The sequence below is a fragment of the Camelina sativa genome, chromosome 19 (assembly GCF_030686135.1).
Source record: "Camelina sativa cultivar CO46 ecotype springtype chromosome 19, ASM3068613v1".
Classification (NCBI taxonomy): domain Eukaryota; kingdom Viridiplantae; phylum Streptophyta; class Magnoliopsida; order Brassicales; family Brassicaceae; genus Camelina; species Camelina sativa.
This window is the reverse complement of record NC_141898.1, coordinates 6,731,949-6,749,404: the sequence shown is the minus strand read 5'-3', so window position 1 is coordinate 6,749,404 and position 17,456 is coordinate 6,731,949. Positions and strand designations below refer to the sequence as shown.

Sequence of the window (17,456 nt, the reverse complement as noted above, 5' to 3'; positions counted from 1 at the left end):
TTTTACCCTTCAAATAGTAATATTATTATTATCAATTACCTTCTTCTTCAAAGAAAAAAAAAATTTAATTAGATTCTTTACAAAGATAAACTACTGGGCACATGTACAGCCAATCCAACTACCATAATAATACAAGATTAGAGGTGGATGCATAATTAATAGTTGTCTATATATAGAGAGTGAGTGAGATAGTTACAAAATATAGATGAAGAAAAATAACCTCATTTGTTTACCATAACAATTGAATAAACATTTAAAAACATATTTATTTTGTTGACCATTTTAGTGGAATAAATTTATTTATTTCAATATATTATAGCAAATGGTAACACTATGCCTAATAATAATAGAGATGAGATTATTGTTTATGTGGATAGGATAATAACATATGAAATTGTGGAGCCGTCGGTTCAGATCAATCCATTCAGAAAAATGAACGGGTAGGATCTGCTTACTGTAGTATAACTATCAGTGTGTCTGCTCACACGTGTATGACACGTTTGCACACTTTTAGGCGGTTGACGCGTTTCCTTTTTTTCAAAGAAGATGTTTTCTTTTTTAATATCTTTTATTTTTTGGGGAGGAAAACGACATCGTTTGCTGGCTTCGCGGAAGAAAACAGAGCAAATCGCTTCAAAGAGGAGTAGTTTTTGCATAGATCGAATGTTTTTGTTTTCTTTGTCTCCGTCTCTCTCGTTGGCCCTGTCTTTTTTGTCTCTGTCTCTGTCTCTCTCTCTACTTTTAACTAAATCAATCCTCCATAACCGAAAGAAACAAAAGAAACTGCAATCATTATCTTTGGTTTCTTTCATCTTTTAAGTTAAACCAAACAACACACATGTTGAAGTTCTTCGACTCGATTCGGATGGATTGGTTTTGGATGGTTTGGTTTTCATGAGGTTGGTGTTTGAAACGAAGAAGCAAGAAGAATATTTGGAGTAGTTTTTTCAGTTCTTGAGTAATAAATAATAATGGAGTGTTCTGTTATACATCACGTAGTGATTGTGTTACTGTTACTTTGGGTTCTATCTTACTTGAATCGATCACACGGCTTTTTCTATTTCCTCGCTCTGATTTATCTCTACCTGGTATTGTTCCTTTCTCTTCTCTCTCTAGTTGACCTGTTTCTTTTGTTTTTCTTTTGATGGATTGGGTGAAAAGATTGTTGTGTTTTTGTATCCTGGTTGGTTTCGTTATAGGTTCATGAACGGTATGTAATCATATTGAGGAAGAAATTGCAGCTTGAAGAGAGGAAGCAAGCTAACCAGAGAAGGGTAATTATTACTTTGTTTCTTCCTTTGTGATATTGATTCGATTGTTCAAGTTGCTTTGTTTCCAATTCTTAGTGCAGACACTAGGGTTCTCAATCTTGTATTGGAAGATACTGACTTTAGCTTTCTTTTTGTATTAAATGGTAATCCTTTCTTGTTAGGTCCTATCTGATTCTGAATCAGTGCGGTGGTTGAATCATGCTGTGGAGAAGATATGGCCAATTTGTATGGAACAGATTGCATCTCAGAAGATTCTGCGTCCAATCATACCTTGGTTCTTGGACAAGTATAGACCTTGGACCGCGGTAAACCCCATACAAATTTATTTCTCTGTTTCTATCAATATGTCTTTTTGAGTCTTTTCGATTTCTTTTTGATTTTGAATACTACTTTGGTTCTAAGGCCACTTACTGTATCACAGTTCACAGTCAAAAAAGCGTCTTAAGTATTATTGATGGTATGATGATTTCTGCAGAAAGAAGCTGTGATACAGGACCTCTATTTGGGAAGAAACCCGCCTCTGTTGACTGATATAAGGGTTCTTCGGGAATCTACTGGTGATGATCACTTGGTATATATAGTTGCACAACTTCAGTTTTGTGACATCTGGATTGTAATATCTGTAGAGAAAGTGGAACTTATACTGGAGTGTATACAGGTACTGGAACTTGGAATGAATTTTCTCACAGCAGATGATATGAGCGCAGTACTCGCTGTGAAACTAAGAAAGAGACTTGGGTTTGGAATGTGGACTAAGTTGCATTTAACAGGAATGCATGTCGAAGGAAAGGTAGTGGATTTTTATTATCTGTAGTTAAATTCACATACTCTTAAATGAAGTAACTTGCTTTATATATATACCTTTAACTCTTGAAGGTGTTGATTGGAGTGAAGTTCCTTCGTCGATGGCCTTTTCTGGGGCGTTTACGTGTTTGCTTTGCAGAGCCACCTTATTTCCAAATGACTGTTAAACCAATTACCACTCATGGACTTGATGTTGCTGTGCTTCCAGGGATTGCAGGATGGCTAGTAAGTATTGACTCCTGGATAAGCTTGTAAACTTATATAGTGTCAGAAACTACTCTCTAGTAGCTTTTCTGAGCTTTTCCTTTCTTTCTCAATCAGGACAAACTTTTGTCTGTTGCATTTGAGCAGACTCTTGTTGAGGTAAGATTCTTTTGGTTTGTCGCCTTTCTCTTCCTGTAGTTCAGAAACCATTGTCAATACAGTCACCCCAGCTAAATGAAGCTTGTGTCGTCTAATTTACAGCCAAATATGCTGGTAGTTGATATGGAGAAATTTGTTAGTCCACAGTCAGGAGGTAACTATTGCAGGAGATGTCCATAATTCATGAAATCTATCTTGTACTTCTTTTATTGGTTCCTCAAAACATCATATTATTCAGTTCAGATGAGTTACCTTCTGTTGTCTGTGTTCGTTCCAGAAAATTGGTTCTTTGTTGATGAGAAAGAACCAGTAGCACACGCTCTTGTTGAAGTCGTTGAAGCGTCTGATGTTAAACCATCAGACCTAAATGGTTAGTCTGAAATTCACCAGAAGTTATTTTCCTCTGCTTTAGTTGTCGGAACTACAGTTTATGAACTGCTCGGATCTGGATGCTTCAGGTTTAGCTGATCCTTATGTGAAAGGGCAGCTTGGCGCTTACAGATTCAAAACCAAGATACTAAGGAAAACGTTGGCTCCCAAATGGCAAGAAGAGTTCAAGATACCAATCTGCACATGGGACTCCCCAAATGTTCTTAACATTGAAGTTCAAGACAAGGACCGGTTTAGCGATGATAGGCTTGGCGATTGTTCAGTAAACATTGCAGAGTTTCGAGGTGGCCAAAGAAATGATATGTGGTTGCCTCTTCAGAACATCAAAATGGGGAGGCTGCATCTTGCTGTAACCGTACTTGAGAACGAGACAAAGGTAGATTGAGATCCTTTTTAGTTTCTTTAAATATAGAGTTTCCATGACCAATTCTTGTGCATCTGATTCCTTTTACAGTTGAACGATGATCCGTTTGAAGGAGTGACAATAAGTAAGGAAGACATGTGGGCTTCTTTTGCTTCCGACATTACAAATAAAGGTTCCTTTTCTTCAGTGGTATCGGACAAGTCTCCAAGGGTTCCTGATAATATGGAACCAATTAACATCGAAGGACAAGAAGAGACTGGAATATGGGTACATCAACCAGGAACTGAAGTCTCACAGATTTGGGAACCAAGAAAAGGCAAGAATCGATGCCTCGATAACCAAATACAAGGTGCTGGCAGTGCCCGTTCCACTGCATCTATATCCCCCAAAAATGAAAGCAGCAGCACTGATGAAAATCAGGAAGGAAAGAGCCCGATGAAGTCTGTTGGTCGGGGACTGAAGAGAATCGGTTTAATGTTTCATAGGAATGGGAAAAAAGAAGAATGTCATAATGCAGGGAACATTGAAGAGGACATCAGCTCTCCTCGGATTAATTTGAAGGCGTTAGATCGAAAGGATGTTGGTGTAAAGTTCATCGTTGAAGACAGTCTATCGGGTCCTCTCACAGGAAGAAGTTCAAGAGGTGGGAGCTTTGGTTCTGAAGACAGCCTGCACAAGGGACACATGAAGGATGTTGCAAAGAGCATTCTAAAACATGCTGAAAAGTCTGCAAGACAACTAAAGTATGCATTTTCACGTAAAGGGTCAAGGAAATCAAGCAATGTGTCAGAGAAAGATAACATTCCTGAATCTGAGTCTGTCTCTGATTCTGAATGTCAATGTGAATATTCTGATGATGAATCTGCATTTAGCAGCGTGCAGGATCTGGGGACACCAAGAACAGCAAAACTTGAAGGAAAAAATGTCAAAGCAGGTGAAAATGGTAATGTCTCTAAAGAAGATTCTAAAGGTCTTGCGGACATTTCCAAGAAGCAAAGGTAGATAAAGTAAATTTAGCAAACTTGGGAACTACATATAGTGATGGCAGGAACTCTACTACTGAAGCTGAGAAAGTCTTTCACGCCCAAGACTATCATAGTTAATCAATCAAAAAAGCTTGAGGATGGATTTTTGAGTGTACTCAAGTAGAACAGTTGTAAATGTAGATTGAGTTTTGAGTCTTTATCTTGCTTTTTAATGAGTCGCTCGTCTTGCTTCTTCCATGTTCTTCCACACGAAGAACAAACAGCTTCTGTGCATAGCATTTTCCATCTTTCAACAATACAGCATAATGGCATAAAACATTATGCAGGAGTTTCTTGGCAAGCAGTAACACGATCCAAATTTTCTCTCCAGCCATTATTATTCTTCGAAACTACACAGTTAGCAACTTTCCACCACATACCTGTTTTAGGAACAAAACCATGATTCACCATTTGCCTCAAAACCCAGTCCAACTCCGCAACTGACTTCGTTTCACAGAGCCCCAGAACCATCTTCTTGTACGACAGAAAACTAGGTCTCATACCCCATGAAATCATCTGACTCATCATCTCTTTAGCTTCCAAGTTCCTTTTTTTATCCAACAGACCATATAACACCTCCTGATAAGTCCCAGGGTTTGGTTCACACCCCTTTAACTTCATTCTCTCCAAAGTTCAATCCCTTCATCAACCCTGCCTTTCTTCCTAAGCCCTGAAATCAGAATGTTAAACGTGATCGTGTCTGGCTCGATTCGTTCCTTCTCCATCCTCTCCAACAACACAAAAGCTTCTTCGAACTTTCCCCTGTTACAAAAACCACGGATTAAAGGAGAAAACGTCATCACATTAGGCCGTGACTTTTGTTTAGGAAATTCGTCGAGCAGTTGGAGTGCAGCTTCCAAGTTCCCACTCTCACAAAGTCCTTTGATGAGTATATTCAAACAACAAGCATCAATCTCAACACCTAGCTTAGGAGCACTCACAAAGATCTTATGAACCTCATCAAACAGCTTCGCCGAAACGAGTAGATTCAAAACGAAATTGAAACTTTTGGAACTCGGCCAGCATCCAAACTCCGGCATACCGAACAAAACCTCGATCGCTCGGTTGATTCTACCGGCTAAATTCCCGTAAACCTTCATCAGATTGTAGAAGAACTCCTCCGAGAAACGACATCGTTTCTCGAGCTTTACGATTCTCATTACTTCTTCGATTTCGTCGAACATCTTAGCTTGTCCGAACTTGTTGATCAGAAGTGCGTAGAGAGACTCCGTTGGTTGGTAGTCTTTACGTTTAGAGTAATGTTGGTAAGCAGGTATCAGAAAGCTCGGATCTTTGACATTCTCGAAGATTTTCAAAACCTCGTTTGGAGCTAACCAGTCCTTGTGCTTTAGCCTTGCGAGTTTATCCTCACCGGAGTATCGTTGCGACGTCGTCGTCGATGATGATGAGAGAAGACGAACGGTCGAAGATGAAACTGATCGGCTTCTTCTGGGATTTGAATACGATGATGCAGACAGAACAACAAGCCTCCGAAGACGAATCATTGTTTCTGTTCCTAGAAGCAGACACTACGAATACGAACTGTTTAAATATGATTATGAAACAAAACCGGTCCATCAATAAATTAAACCAAGTAATTAAGTATTCAGACATTTAGGTTTAGTAAGTTTGTGAAATAATTTGTATGAACCGTATTTTTGTACAGAGCAAATATAATAATAAGTGAAATTAGTTACAAGATGTACAAAGCAGAGGAGTGGAAGCAAGAAAACGAAGCATAATCTTATCGATTCTTCTTCTTCCCTGCAAGAATAGGTTGAATTTGAAGCCTTCTGTTAAAAGCTTCGTTGAAGAGAAAGCGTGTCTGAAACGCAGATATGATTGGAAGCCATGCTAAGATAGCCATTGGTGCAAACAGAACAACTCCCATTCCATAATCATAAGCTCTAGCAAGAACCTGTGCGAACTCCCACAAGCTCGTTCCTTCTATCTTTGGCCTGACAGCTTGTGCAATCTGCAGCGAGATTTTTAGGGGATGTTGTAAGATATTAAATTGTAAGAGCAGCTGAGAGGTAAACCGAAATGGGAAGGATTGGTACCAGAATTAGACCCCAACCGGTGGGCAAGAAAGCTAAGCAAGAGACTATAAGGTCCTTCACAGAGAGGTGACAGATGTTTGATAGAGTGATAATGACTGTTAGAATGCTCACGAAGATGAAGACTTTGAAGAACCGAAACAGAAGATGCTTTCTTGTGCTGAAGAGTTGCCTCCCTAGATCTACGGCCTGCACGAGAAAACATATAGAATTGTTTGTAGCTTGACTTGTGGTTCTGTTTTTGTGCATCTTTTTGTTACTCTAGCAGAGAGATAAAAGGAGATGAGAGAGGTTTTACCTTGACTGTGAAGAATGTGGCGAGAATCACGACCCAAGAAAGTGCGTAGACTATGATATTTGTGCTGCTTTGGGAAATGTCAAGGTGATATACCAAACCATACTGATACACGAAGAACCTGAGGGACAAAACTATCTCCAAACAGCGAGCTCCAACACCAGAGCCACGTAGATGAGCTTGCTCGTCGTTCCACCAAGATTGCCAGCTCTTGTCTTGCTGAATCCCTATCCCACCTTGCTCTTTGATCCACCTGTTCCAGTCTCTCCAGTCACCAACTATTATTTCCCAGGTAAATCCTGAAGGGTTGAAAAGAAACGGGGCGCATAACCATGTAAGGGACATGAACCACACTGAGAAAGTGATGAATGAGTAAGCCATATTGCTTTGAGATGTATGCTTGAACAACTCGTAGACGACCAGAAGAATCATGAGCTCAAACCCTTTGATGAAATGGCTTCGCGAATATAATCTGTAATTTTCACTGAAGTTGGCATGGAACACCACCACTTTACGCCCTGTGGGTCTATATTTGGCGCCTCCATGGAGAATTGTTCTGCCGAAGTAATGCGTTTTGGTTCCTAGAGAGAAAGTGAAGAAGAATGCAGCAAGCTGTAGCTGCATGAGTATGAAATCTTGAAAGGCTATAAGAAATCCTTTCTCCAATCCAATCTCCATCACCATTGGTAGACCAGTCAAGAGACCTAGCTGGATAAATGATTGAGAGGCAAGGGCTGTTTCCAATGACTTTATGTTTTTCACCTTGGCCTCAAGAATAAGCGTCTTCTGTAACCCACTGAGCACGAGGTAGAGTTGACCATAGAGATAAATATATATCCCAATCACAGAAATCTGTACACACGTCAGCAGGATTTAGAGCTCATCCAAAACCGAAACAAGAAAGCGTTATTATTTAGCTAAGTTTCATGTACGTTACCAAGCTACTGAAGTAGAAACCAATGGTTGTGAAATAACAAGACAACATTCTGAAGAAATCAAAACGTTGTCCTAAGCGGTATATGTCACGGCTAATAGTCTGCTCGCTGTTTCCATTAGCCACCTTGGCCTCAAACTTTGAGATTTGATTGAGGCCAACATCACGACCTTTTCCAACTTGGAGATACTCATTGTAGGTTATGCATCCACGTCGTAGGGTGGTATTATAACCTACAGAACACAAGGAAGAGTGTAACTACAAGTAAACCTTACAAAATTGCTGAGAATGAAGTCCTTTATATGTGATTTCATACCAGCAAAAACATCTTCACTTAAGTTAATAGTTCTCGATGCTTTACTGATGCCACCCCTTGTTATGTGGAAAATTCTGTCAAATACATCTGGATGTCCATAGTGAAAACGGACTCTGTAGAAAAAAAAAAATACATACATTAGGTTTCCGTAGCCGCAACAAGTGGAAACTGTAATTTTGAGGGCTCAGGACTTAGGGATTATTGCCTGAGAGGATTAGCAAGAAGCCTTTGACCGATTGTGACAAAACTGGTTTCTTGATATGACATGAACCATGCTAGAGAAGAAACACTGCAATACCAAAAACTCAGGTAAATTCCGTGCTTATGAGATACCATGTCCTGGTTGTCACAGGGAGAAATATAATTATGTGCATGCACGTATGTGTGGAACAAACCTTCCGGTGAAGATGTGTTCCCTTAATCCAAGAATTGTTGGAGGTCTTCTTCCGTGGTTTCGAAGAAATTCTTGAAGGAGATTTCTCATTTTAAAAGCCTCTTCCAGGTAGTGATCCTAACATTAATGTCAGAAGTTTTAGAAGACACAATGGTGGTTTATTAATTGTACATCGAAGAGGCATAAAACTTACTTGGTTCATGTCAATAGTCTGAAGTGCTTCGCCTCGAGTGAAAACTATGGAGTGATTTTGATTCTCAGGCTTCCCTTCTCCAATGTTAGGTGGTCCAGGAAGTTTGACACGGTAGATTTCCTAGAACATCATACCAACTTTAAATCATTGACTATTACGGTGTACCGAAGATTTTACAGTTCAACTTGCACATCAAATTATCAAGCATTGTAGCAAAGTTATTGATACCTGATCAAAACCGTTGACAGCTTTTACCAGTATAGAGTAGTAAACCTTCTTTGGAACATCCAACACGATTTCTTCCCTCTCCTCAACGTATGCAACACGGAGAGACGGGTACCTAAATGCAACAGTCATGGAATAGTGCTTTAGGGAAGCATTTACAACTTAGGCTACTGAATCTAACTGAGGTCATGTACAATTTGCATAACAATAAAAGCTTACTTTATCATCAGGTCAAGTATGTCCTGCGCGTGGGGATCCCCAGCTGATTTTTGGGCTCCAAACATTTGGCAAGACACAACATACGTGAATTTCATATCTGCTAATGCATCAAGTTGTGCGGCTAAAGGTCTGTTACTTCGTTCCACGTCATTGTATCCTTCAAGAATATCTAGAGGAGAAATAGGACTACATTGGAATCTACAAGATAAATGTTTTCAAAAAGAAGTTGCAAAGATCGGAGATTAGAGTCAAGATGACATACCCTCGTCATCTGCCATGTCAAGGAAGGCTTGCAGTTTCAGAGCTTCTCGGCAATACATCATACCACGAACTGTGTTAAGCATGAAAACAAAAGATAAATTTGTTAGTTTAAAGAGTGCTAAGGATCAATCAGGCAATTTGCACATATTCTTATTGGCCTCACCTGTTCTACTCAATGTTTGTCCACGAAATGATGCCCAGCTTCGAAGCTCTTCTTCTTTACCCTCTTTCTTTAATGAGTCCAAATTATCACATCCCATTCGCTCCAGAAAGTTTTTCCACTCATCTAACAATCCAAAGATTAGACTACATTAAAACACGAACAGAAAATACAGACATCAATCAAAACGAACACGCGTTGTGACTTACCTGGAAAAATCTTCTGCATATAAAAGATGATTGACACGCTAGACTGGGTGGAATGTAGTTCCTTCGTTGAATAGTTAATATCCTCCTGATAATGCGGTGTCAAAACACTGCAACCAAAGTGTTAGTCATCAATTGATGATCCAAGCATGTACTCATCTTCTAGTTTCCTAGAGAATGAAGTAATAATTTGAATATTCTTTTAGGGTAAAGTCGTGAAGGCAAACCTGAAAGACATCATATTGCGTACTTTCGGAGCGTCGGGCATATCCATGAAAAGCGAAGTAGCAAAGAAAGATATGCGTCGCCGAGCTTCTAGGTTCTCTGGTATGTCCATTGCACTATCTTTGACGGTTAACAATAACAGAAAACGCTGGATCTGCCAAAACCAATGTACATTATCAGCACACAGCAGAATTTTCGCAGGGTTGGAGTTGGAACAGTTGAATGAAGGCCACATTGTAGCACGCTTATAGGGTACCTGTTCACTCAATGAGGCACTATCTGGCAGTGGAAAATGAATGCATCTATGTTCTCCATAAGATTCAAACAATTGTGGTTCTATAACCCTCATAAAGATATCTGTGTCCTCTTCTGATCCCTCCTGAGACTTGAGCAAATCGAGAATCCTAAACATGCAAAAAATTCTTACGCAATGTTAGCTAGCTCATTCCTCAACATAGAGAGAACTAAAAAAAACAGGGGCTCCGTAACTTCGTAATTCACTAACCTGTCACCATGTACCATCATATCATTTGTTACCAGCTCAAAGATATCCTGAAGAGCCTTTACAAGTTTACCATGTAGTTCTTCGCTTTTCTCAACCTGGAGTTGCTCTTCACTTCCCTCAACCTGGAATGTACAGAAGAACCCATGTATTGTAAAGGGCCGTTGGAAGTACTATAGTTTTAGGCAACGAAACGGCCATCACTTTAAAATCTGAAATCTATAGCAACACCACAAGATGATTACCAGGAGTTGAACCAGCTCAATACATTTATCATGCAACGCTGGGAGCTCAGTCATCTTAAACTCTTCAAGCAAACTTGACTGTCTGATGTTTTCCTCTATCTCGTTTATTATGCCAGATATAATCCTGAGCCAATATCAAATATATAAACTACATACCGCAGGCAGCAGAAAATGAAGTAAAAGTTGTAAATAGCTATGAGGCTATACTTTTTCTCGAGATCACCAACAACAAGAATCTGAAGAATGTACTTCAAAGATTCATAACATTCTTTTACTGCGTAGTACATGTACTCATCTTTCCGAATCCTTCGGTAAAGAACCTCATCTTTCCCGACAAAGTCTTTCGTAATGCTCAGAGCTGTTGAAAACTAGTAAGATGGGGCAGCTATATTTACCAACAACCCGAAATTCCCACCAAAAATAATTGCTTAGAATTTTTTAAGAAAATGTACCTTATTTGCAAGGAGGAAAATGGGCCAACGGATGATCCCTGATAAAACCTCCGATGACATCGGCATCGTCATCAAATCTAGTTCCCTGAATATAAAAATATCACTTATTAGCTATTTATATATGTCACTTTACATGCGTACAATACAGAAGGGAGCAATTTACTTGTTACTAATAAGATCTTCTGTTCTGAAACTGTTAATGACTTGGTTCCACACCAACACAAACTTGGCCATACTATTTTTCTGGCCGTCAGACCCCTGCAAAAAAAAGTGGATGGCTTCTTTATGAGAAGCTCAGATATAGTCCAGCTAATAAAAAAGAGTACAGTTTAGTCTTTTAGCATATACACATTATCCATTCAAAAAAATTCTTACCCTGCCTAAACTGAAAGGGAAAAAGCCTCGTTGTTTTCTCCTTTTCTCATCTTTTGTTGAGTGTGGAATAAGGCATGCATTAAAAGCAGAAGGTAAAGTATGAAACCGGCCTCTCAACATGCCTAAAGTTCGAATCTGAATAGAAATAAAGGAACATGTTAACCTGGAAACAGCAACACCTGGCCAGAAAATGCAAAAATGACAACTCTGGCATTGAAAAAATGTGTGCTTACCTCACCAAGGTGATGCAAAACTCCATACAGCCCACCAAAGATCGTACAGTAGACTGAATACCATATTTGTGTATCCATGAAATAGACCTGAAACTTCAATCTTTATGGAAGGTACGAGCTGGAAAACTCAAAGCTTTTTATCTACCTATAGAGAACTCACCACCATGATCGGCGCCCATACTGCTACAATTGCAGCAGCATTACTCTTCACTATAGAAGGAGAAAAAAAAAGGTTCTTTAGTACGCTTCAATACATACTTTACAACATAAGAACAAAAAATTAAAGTATAAGAGTAAACCTTCTGGGAAAATTTCATGCCATTCATAGTTCCGCACACCAACTTTCATTATTAGTCGTGTAGGTTCTATTAGAGGCTTTATCTGCATTTTCAGATCATAACGAATGTAAGAAATTGTTTGAGCTCAACGCATACAACATCAGTTATCAGTAGCGCCTATCTGGAAACTGCATCAATTCTAGTTACCTCAAATGCATAGCTGAATGAAAACTTGGTCAGGAGAACTAGAATCCAAAAGAGGGTGTATCTGAACAGAAAACAAATATAAAAACTACAGAAAAATAGAAAAAACATGGTCAACAAAAGTAAACGAGGAAATTTGGCCAAATACATACTTGAATTGTGACATCTGAGTTTCTTGCACTCCTCGCCCAACATATAATCTAGGCTGCAGAAAATCAGCTAGCAGTCAATAAAATAATCGGATACTAACTTCTAAATTGAGTTTGATATGCACCAAAACTAAAACGGACAAACTGAAGACATGTACAATACATTTGGTGGGCTTTAATGCTTAACTGTGAGAAATTTGAACAAATGTATAGAGTTTCTGAGATTTATGTACCTGTCCCCACCACGAAAAAGTTTTGAAGATGCGATGATTGGAGGTCTCAATGTATTTGCTGATGGCAGGAACGAAAAACAAGACCAACTCAATAGCACTTCCTGTCAGGTATATCGTGACAGCCACCATATATGGAGAAAAACACCATTCACCAAGCCAGGTTTTGTAATCTGGGAAATAACATATGTATTTCCTTCTTGAATGAGCATATAGCACTGGTAGAATAATAGTCCAGATCGTTGCAAAACCCAACTTCACCATCTGCTTCTTCTTTTCATTGATCGGCATAGTGTTTCTGGCTTTCCATTTGAAGATTATGTCAAGAATACCTGCAACACGCCCCATAAATTGTTAGCAATAAGTATTTTATCTTAGGTTTCATATTAAAGATGGCTGATAACCTTTTATAAGATTTAGAATTGCAGAGGTAATGAAAATGCTCATGACGTCTTCAAATATATTGGCATTAAACATTTGGAGTGGAGATCCCACATCATGACAAGCCATAATAATCAATGCCTGAAATGATAAGAAGATTTTCTGCATTTGTTAATGTATACTTGGATATAATTTGAACGATGAAAGAGCAGAATAAGAGGAACCTGTAGAGACAAAACAAAGAAACTCCACATTCTGTCAAAGCTTCGGAATATCTGCCAAAAGGAACGTGTCTCTACAAAATTTGTCTTCCCCAGCCATTTTGAGGTTGGTTTAGTTTGTTCCTCACGGAGACCCTACAGTGAAGAGAAGATCACATGACGCAAGGAAAAATGTATCTATATAGCGGTTTGAGACGTACAATCTTTGTAAATAGTTTAAAAACAATGCAATTTTCTGAACCTAACAACGTTAGTCCTACAGACAGCCAAAGTTCTTTTTCTGAATGATGACTTGGAAGCCGTTCACACATGTATTGACCAATTTGAATAATGTGCTTACTTAGATATTAACTGATAATATGCTCCGTAGTCTCTTGAACAAGCTAGGAACACCGTACTGCTATGACAAAAATGAACAGCCTACTGATGAATAAAGCTTCCGGTGTTCTTTAGGTTACTTAGTGTGTATATGCAAATGAATAATCAGGGGAAGAGATCCATGAGTTACAGGGACATGTACCCCAAGTTCTTCGTCATCCTCTATCTCTTCATCCGTTTTCTTTGTCTGCTTGCGAAATCTAAGCATTCCTTGCCATCTCCCTGGTTTACTGGTATCTGACGATTCTACACAGAAAAAGTCGTGCTGACATTGGCCATCAAAGCATTCCTCGCCATCTCCCTGGTTCACTCGCATTGGCCAACCTATTTCGAAGCATTCAGGAGACCTGTAGAAGACGTAAAGACTGATTAGTGATATTGTTCACGGCTTTTAAACACAGATATGGTAGCAAAGAGACGTAATATGGTGTTCTGACCAGAAGAACTCGTTCAGATCATCGTAGTTTCTCCACATTGAATGATCAGCAGTTCCATTCTTGTTCTTATCAGCTTCCTGCAGACATATTCTATACAATTGACTACTCATTTTAAAGTTAATTCAAGCACTTCATCAAACAGAAGATCACCTTTTCGACAACCCTGTATATGGGGGTAACTACATTCACAAGGAAAGATTCGTGTCCTACACCATATGCTGGCATGACTTTCTCCCCAGTTATCATACTAACTGCACCGGTTAAAACTCCATGCAATTCATATGCCATCTGAATTATCATCAACATCAACATCAACATTGTGAAAATTGATCAGATTGAATGATGAACTTTCTAAAACGCATTAATAACATGGAAACAGAATTTTTTCGCTTACATGGTGGAAAATATAACACAGGCACTCTGGCATGAACCTCAAGTTTGACGCCTCTCCCCATATGAGAAGGTAGAGTCCTATATACAGTGTTTTATATTGTAGGGCTTCCTGTTTCACATAGGGCAACCTGCAGGTAGATCGTGAGGCCAAACAATTTAATATAAATGGGCTAAAGAGGTGAAAAAACTATTCTAAGTGAACAGATGAAGATTATCAAAAAATACCTGATGCTGTTTTTTCTCCCAAGAAATTTGCACCAGTTTGTGTAGTTCTTAAAAAACTTCTTCATCAACGCATCTACTGCCTCATCACCAGACTGGTTACAAGAATTAAGATTATGTCAGTTTCAAAGATGGAGAACTTAATTTATTCAAGAAAAAGGCGACATAACACAGCACCTTTGGTGCTGAAGACTGCTTCTGAGGTTGCCGTATTATGGTGTTACTGAGCAGTAGGATCAGATGCTCTCTCTGATTGGCAACATTTCCATTCTAGCGGAAGAAAAAAATTGAAAGTCTGGTCACTATCTGTAGTTACAGTCTTTACAATACTGATAGCGAGTTCCTGACAAGTACCTGAAACCCAAATGCATACTGCAGGAATTCTAATAAATCGACAAAAGGCTGGTGTCTCTGGAAATCCTCTGGAGAAGGCAACCCGCGAGTGTTACGTACAATTGCAACAGCAGCTTTAATCTGTATTTAAGACACAAAGAAACATTTCACCATGAAAATTTCAGTATGCGGTGTGACAGAACAATGCATACATACTACAATGAGAAATGATAAAAACAAAAAACACCAAATACTTAAATGGTGAGAAGACAATATATATCTTTGTACCTCAGGCAGATGCATGATTGCTTGGTGTACCCCTCCTTTATCAAGAGGAAGAATGTTATATGGCACATAAAATTCAGATTTTGCCCGAATACTGTCTCTATCCGTAATGGCCTATCAGCAAACAAAATATTTAAAATTAGACATACAACATTGTGAAACCAATGCACAAGTTATATATAGATTCGGGTGGAGAGAAACGAATCAAAAAAAAAAAAAAAAAAAAGAGGGGAGAACCTGCGGGCCAGCACCACTTGTGACTGTCTTAAGAACTTCATACAAAACAGAAGCAATTCTGCGTGCGTTAATCAATTTCTCTCGCTGACTATTAAGATGAAAACTCCAAATGTGTTAGTGTGTTGGCTGAAACTGAACTAAAACAAGCTATATATAGTAAGTAGATTTTACCTGGTATCGAGATTGAATGCTGCACCATGTCTAATAATGTATTCCTTGTAAGCATGATAGACACGTTTGAGCTCCCGTACATCACTCTTCTCCTTCCTTCTTCTTACCGTAAACTCTTCATCCTACAAAAAAAATCAAAGAAACATATCATTTGTTTAGAAATTTTCATGAATGATTCCGATTTGTTCATATCATCTTGGTAAAAAAAAACACAGCTATAGGAGACTTGCCTGTTCAAGCCTTTGAAGAAGAGAAGTTTTGAACTGCCGTACACCTCTTCCGGTAGAGTTTCTATCCATGTGATGAGCTATCTCGAAAGCATGAAATCGGCCTGCAACCCCCAAACATTTCAACATTATAATATTGGAAACTGAAGTATGATTCTTCAACAAGAAAGCTCCAATTTCGAACAAGGTAGTAAAAATTGAGCTGAAAAATTTAGGGAAGGAGAGGAGGGGTGGGGGAGAGTGAGCTCACAAAGATAAGCGATACGAGGTTCCTCAGACTCAACCAAATTAGCAATACGAAGAAACCTCTGAATCTCTGAGGCTAATGTCGCAGGAAGCCTCTCGCTATCAAAAGGCTCCGAGGACGAAACATGTTCCCGAAAAGTTAGGGATCTAGTGAACTGGTGGCGTTCCGGCGAATCATCATCACCCAGAATAGGCCGTGAGTAACTAGTGCTAGGAACATCTATGGGGTCTACGGGGACGATTTCGTGAGACATATCCAGGAGAATAAATCAGAGAATCAGACGAAGTACTAAAGCTGATTCTTCTAATTCTAGGGATTTGTTCGTCGGTAAGGAGGGAAGGAGAAAGAGGGAAAGAGATGAGTGGAAATGGGAAGAAAATTTATAAAAAGTTGCAATTGCTTAGCGAGGTGAGTTTCCAATTCCATGGCGGAAATTTTTGAAAAAGGAGGAGAGATTTGATGAGAGGGGATGGATGATACTGGAGTGATGATGAGTGCGATTTCCTTTTCTTTTTTTTTTTTCTTTTTCTTTGGGCGCTTTTTGCTTTCTTTAATAGAGTTGGCCGTTTTTTCTTTTTTTTTTAGAGGGAAACATAGAGAGAATATGTAGGCGTAGGTTATTAAATTATGTATTTTCAGTTTTTTTTTTTGTTTTTTTTTCCTTTGATTAGATTATAATTTTATTAATTAAAATTTTAGATTATATAACTCCTTGATATACAGTAATATAATGTGTGTGATTTTATATTATTTTTAAGCAAATGATTTATTATAATTAAACTTTACCTAGTTTTGGAAGAAATGTAATTTGGATTAATCCTGATATAACTAGGTTTAAGTTTTTGATTACTACATGTTGTGATTAAATCATTTGAGTCAATTTCATATGTATTACAAGAAAAGTTGAGATTTACTATATTGAAGTCTATATCTATAGAGGAGAAGTGTTAATTAGCTTTGCATAATTGGTCTTAAATGTCAGAAAGATTAAAGTTGTGAAGAACTTTTTTATTAACTAAGTAAGCTTTTTTTCTCCAAAAGATAACAAAATAAAAGACAAGAGTTAAAGTGATAGATAATAAGATGTATGAAGAAACAAACATTTGGTATATGTAGTAGTTTACTAGTTTCATTGGATGACTAACAAACAAAAAAGTGTTTTGTTTGTTGCTAAATCCCTGCTTTAAAAAAGTGGCTAATTCACAACAATAGTTTATTTTACACCGTAATATATATACCAACGTGCATGGGAATAGAAAAAAACTAACATTAAAAAAGAAAAGAAGCTGATTGACTGTAAAGCAGCCAAATCTTATTTAAATGAATTGGAATATTAAAGCATATACTTGATGTGCATATATGTATCTTAGTCACTAAGAATATGCCAAAAGACTACAAATAACTTGGTGCCCAAAGCGAACCAATCTCTTTTTTTAAAACATCAAACTGAGCTTTTCTTTTGTGTGTATTTTGTCTTGATTTTCTCTTACGTTATTTATTGCACAAACTATATTTAAAAAAGCCACGAGATACATGGACAATTTTATGTATCGA

The 17,456-nt window shown here is 38.3% G+C and overlaps 2 protein-coding genes and 1 pseudogene across 6 annotated transcripts; 1 reads left to right on the top strand and 2 right to left on the bottom strand.

The window, feature by feature from the left end:
• The first annotated feature begins 645 nt into the window (after positions 1–645).
• Positions 646–4,547, top strand: LOC104765271 (C2 domain-containing protein At1g53590). Its single transcript, XM_087501896.1, is given in 12 exon segments — positions 646–1,088; positions 1,200–1,274; positions 1,433–1,576; positions 1,747–1,842; positions 1,930–2,061; positions 2,148–2,300; positions 2,397–2,438; positions 2,541–2,592; positions 2,716–2,808; positions 2,897–3,204; positions 3,283–4,185; positions 4,188–4,547. Coding segments are annotated over 12 exon segments (2,223 nt in total). The 5' UTR covers positions 646–971; the 3' UTR covers positions 4,296–4,547.
• Positions 2,051–5,778, bottom strand: LOC104765270 (pentatricopeptide repeat-containing protein At3g14580, mitochondrial-like; annotated as a pseudogene). Its single transcript, XR_015591036.1, has 3 exons — positions 3,488–5,778; positions 2,691–3,406; positions 2,051–2,471 (listed from the first exon to the last, which is right to left on the bottom strand). The product of XR_015591036.1 is annotated as a pentatricopeptide repeat-containing protein At3g14580, mitochondrial-like (transcript).
• A 58-nt stretch (positions 5,779–5,836) lies between these two features.
• LOC104765269 (putative callose synthase 8) lies at positions 5,837–16,467 on the bottom strand. Of its 4 annotated transcripts, XM_010488954.2 has the most exons (41): positions 15,906–16,467; positions 15,659–15,759; positions 15,429–15,550; positions 15,258–15,345; positions 15,024–15,134; positions 14,757–14,876; positions 14,580–14,672; positions 14,406–14,497; positions 14,182–14,308; positions 13,938–14,075; positions 13,788–13,864; positions 13,493–13,697; positions 12,976–13,107; positions 12,775–12,892; positions 12,374–12,702; positions 12,144–12,196; positions 11,995–12,055; positions 11,809–11,890; positions 11,670–11,719; positions 11,510–11,596; positions 11,277–11,411; positions 11,065–11,159; positions 10,902–10,986; positions 10,657–10,817; positions 10,450–10,573; positions 10,208–10,329; positions 9,959–10,106; positions 9,705–9,856; positions 9,481–9,587; positions 9,275–9,397; positions 9,113–9,181; positions 8,851–9,019; positions 8,635–8,746; positions 8,407–8,526; positions 8,215–8,330; positions 8,025–8,108; positions 7,820–7,932; positions 7,507–7,736; positions 6,573–7,421; positions 6,278–6,463; positions 5,837–6,192 (listed from the first exon to the last, which is right to left on the bottom strand). In XM_010488954.2, exons 1-41 carry the CDS (start codon positions 16,153–16,155, stop codon positions 5,962–5,964), a joined length of 5,967 nt encoding a protein of 1,988 aa, XP_010487256.2. In that variant the 5' UTR covers positions 16,156–16,467; the 3' UTR covers positions 5,837–5,961. The 4 variants fall into 4 exon arrangements, with proteins under 4 accessions (XP_010487256.2, XP_087358019.1, XP_087358020.1 ...); XM_087501893.1 differs by lacking the exons at positions 13,493–13,697; positions 13,788–13,864; positions 13,938–14,075; ... (7 more) ...; positions 15,659–15,759; positions 15,906–16,467 and adding an exon at positions 13,313–13,366; XM_087501894.1 differs by lacking the exons at positions 13,493–13,697; positions 13,788–13,864; positions 13,938–14,075; ... (7 more) ...; positions 15,659–15,759; positions 15,906–16,467 and having other exon boundaries at positions 11,065–11,182; positions 12,976–13,098.
• Positions 16,468–17,456: the final 989 nt, after the last annotated feature.

Bases quoted from the DNA above. Each gene is read 5' to 3' on its own strand.
- LOC104765269 (XM_010488954.2), bottom strand. From the start codon at position 16,155: ATGTCTCACGAAATCGTCCCCGTAGACCCCATAGATGTTCCTAGCACT. The intron at 14,498-14,579 runs GTGCTGTGTTAT...TCTTGTAACCAG, and splicing joins AGCAGTCTTCAGCACCAAAG to TCTGGTGATGAGGCAGTAGA. The intron at 10,107-10,207 runs GTTAGTGAATTA...TTGCATGTTTAG, and splicing joins ATGATGGTACATGGTGACAG to GATTCTCGATTTGCTCAAGT.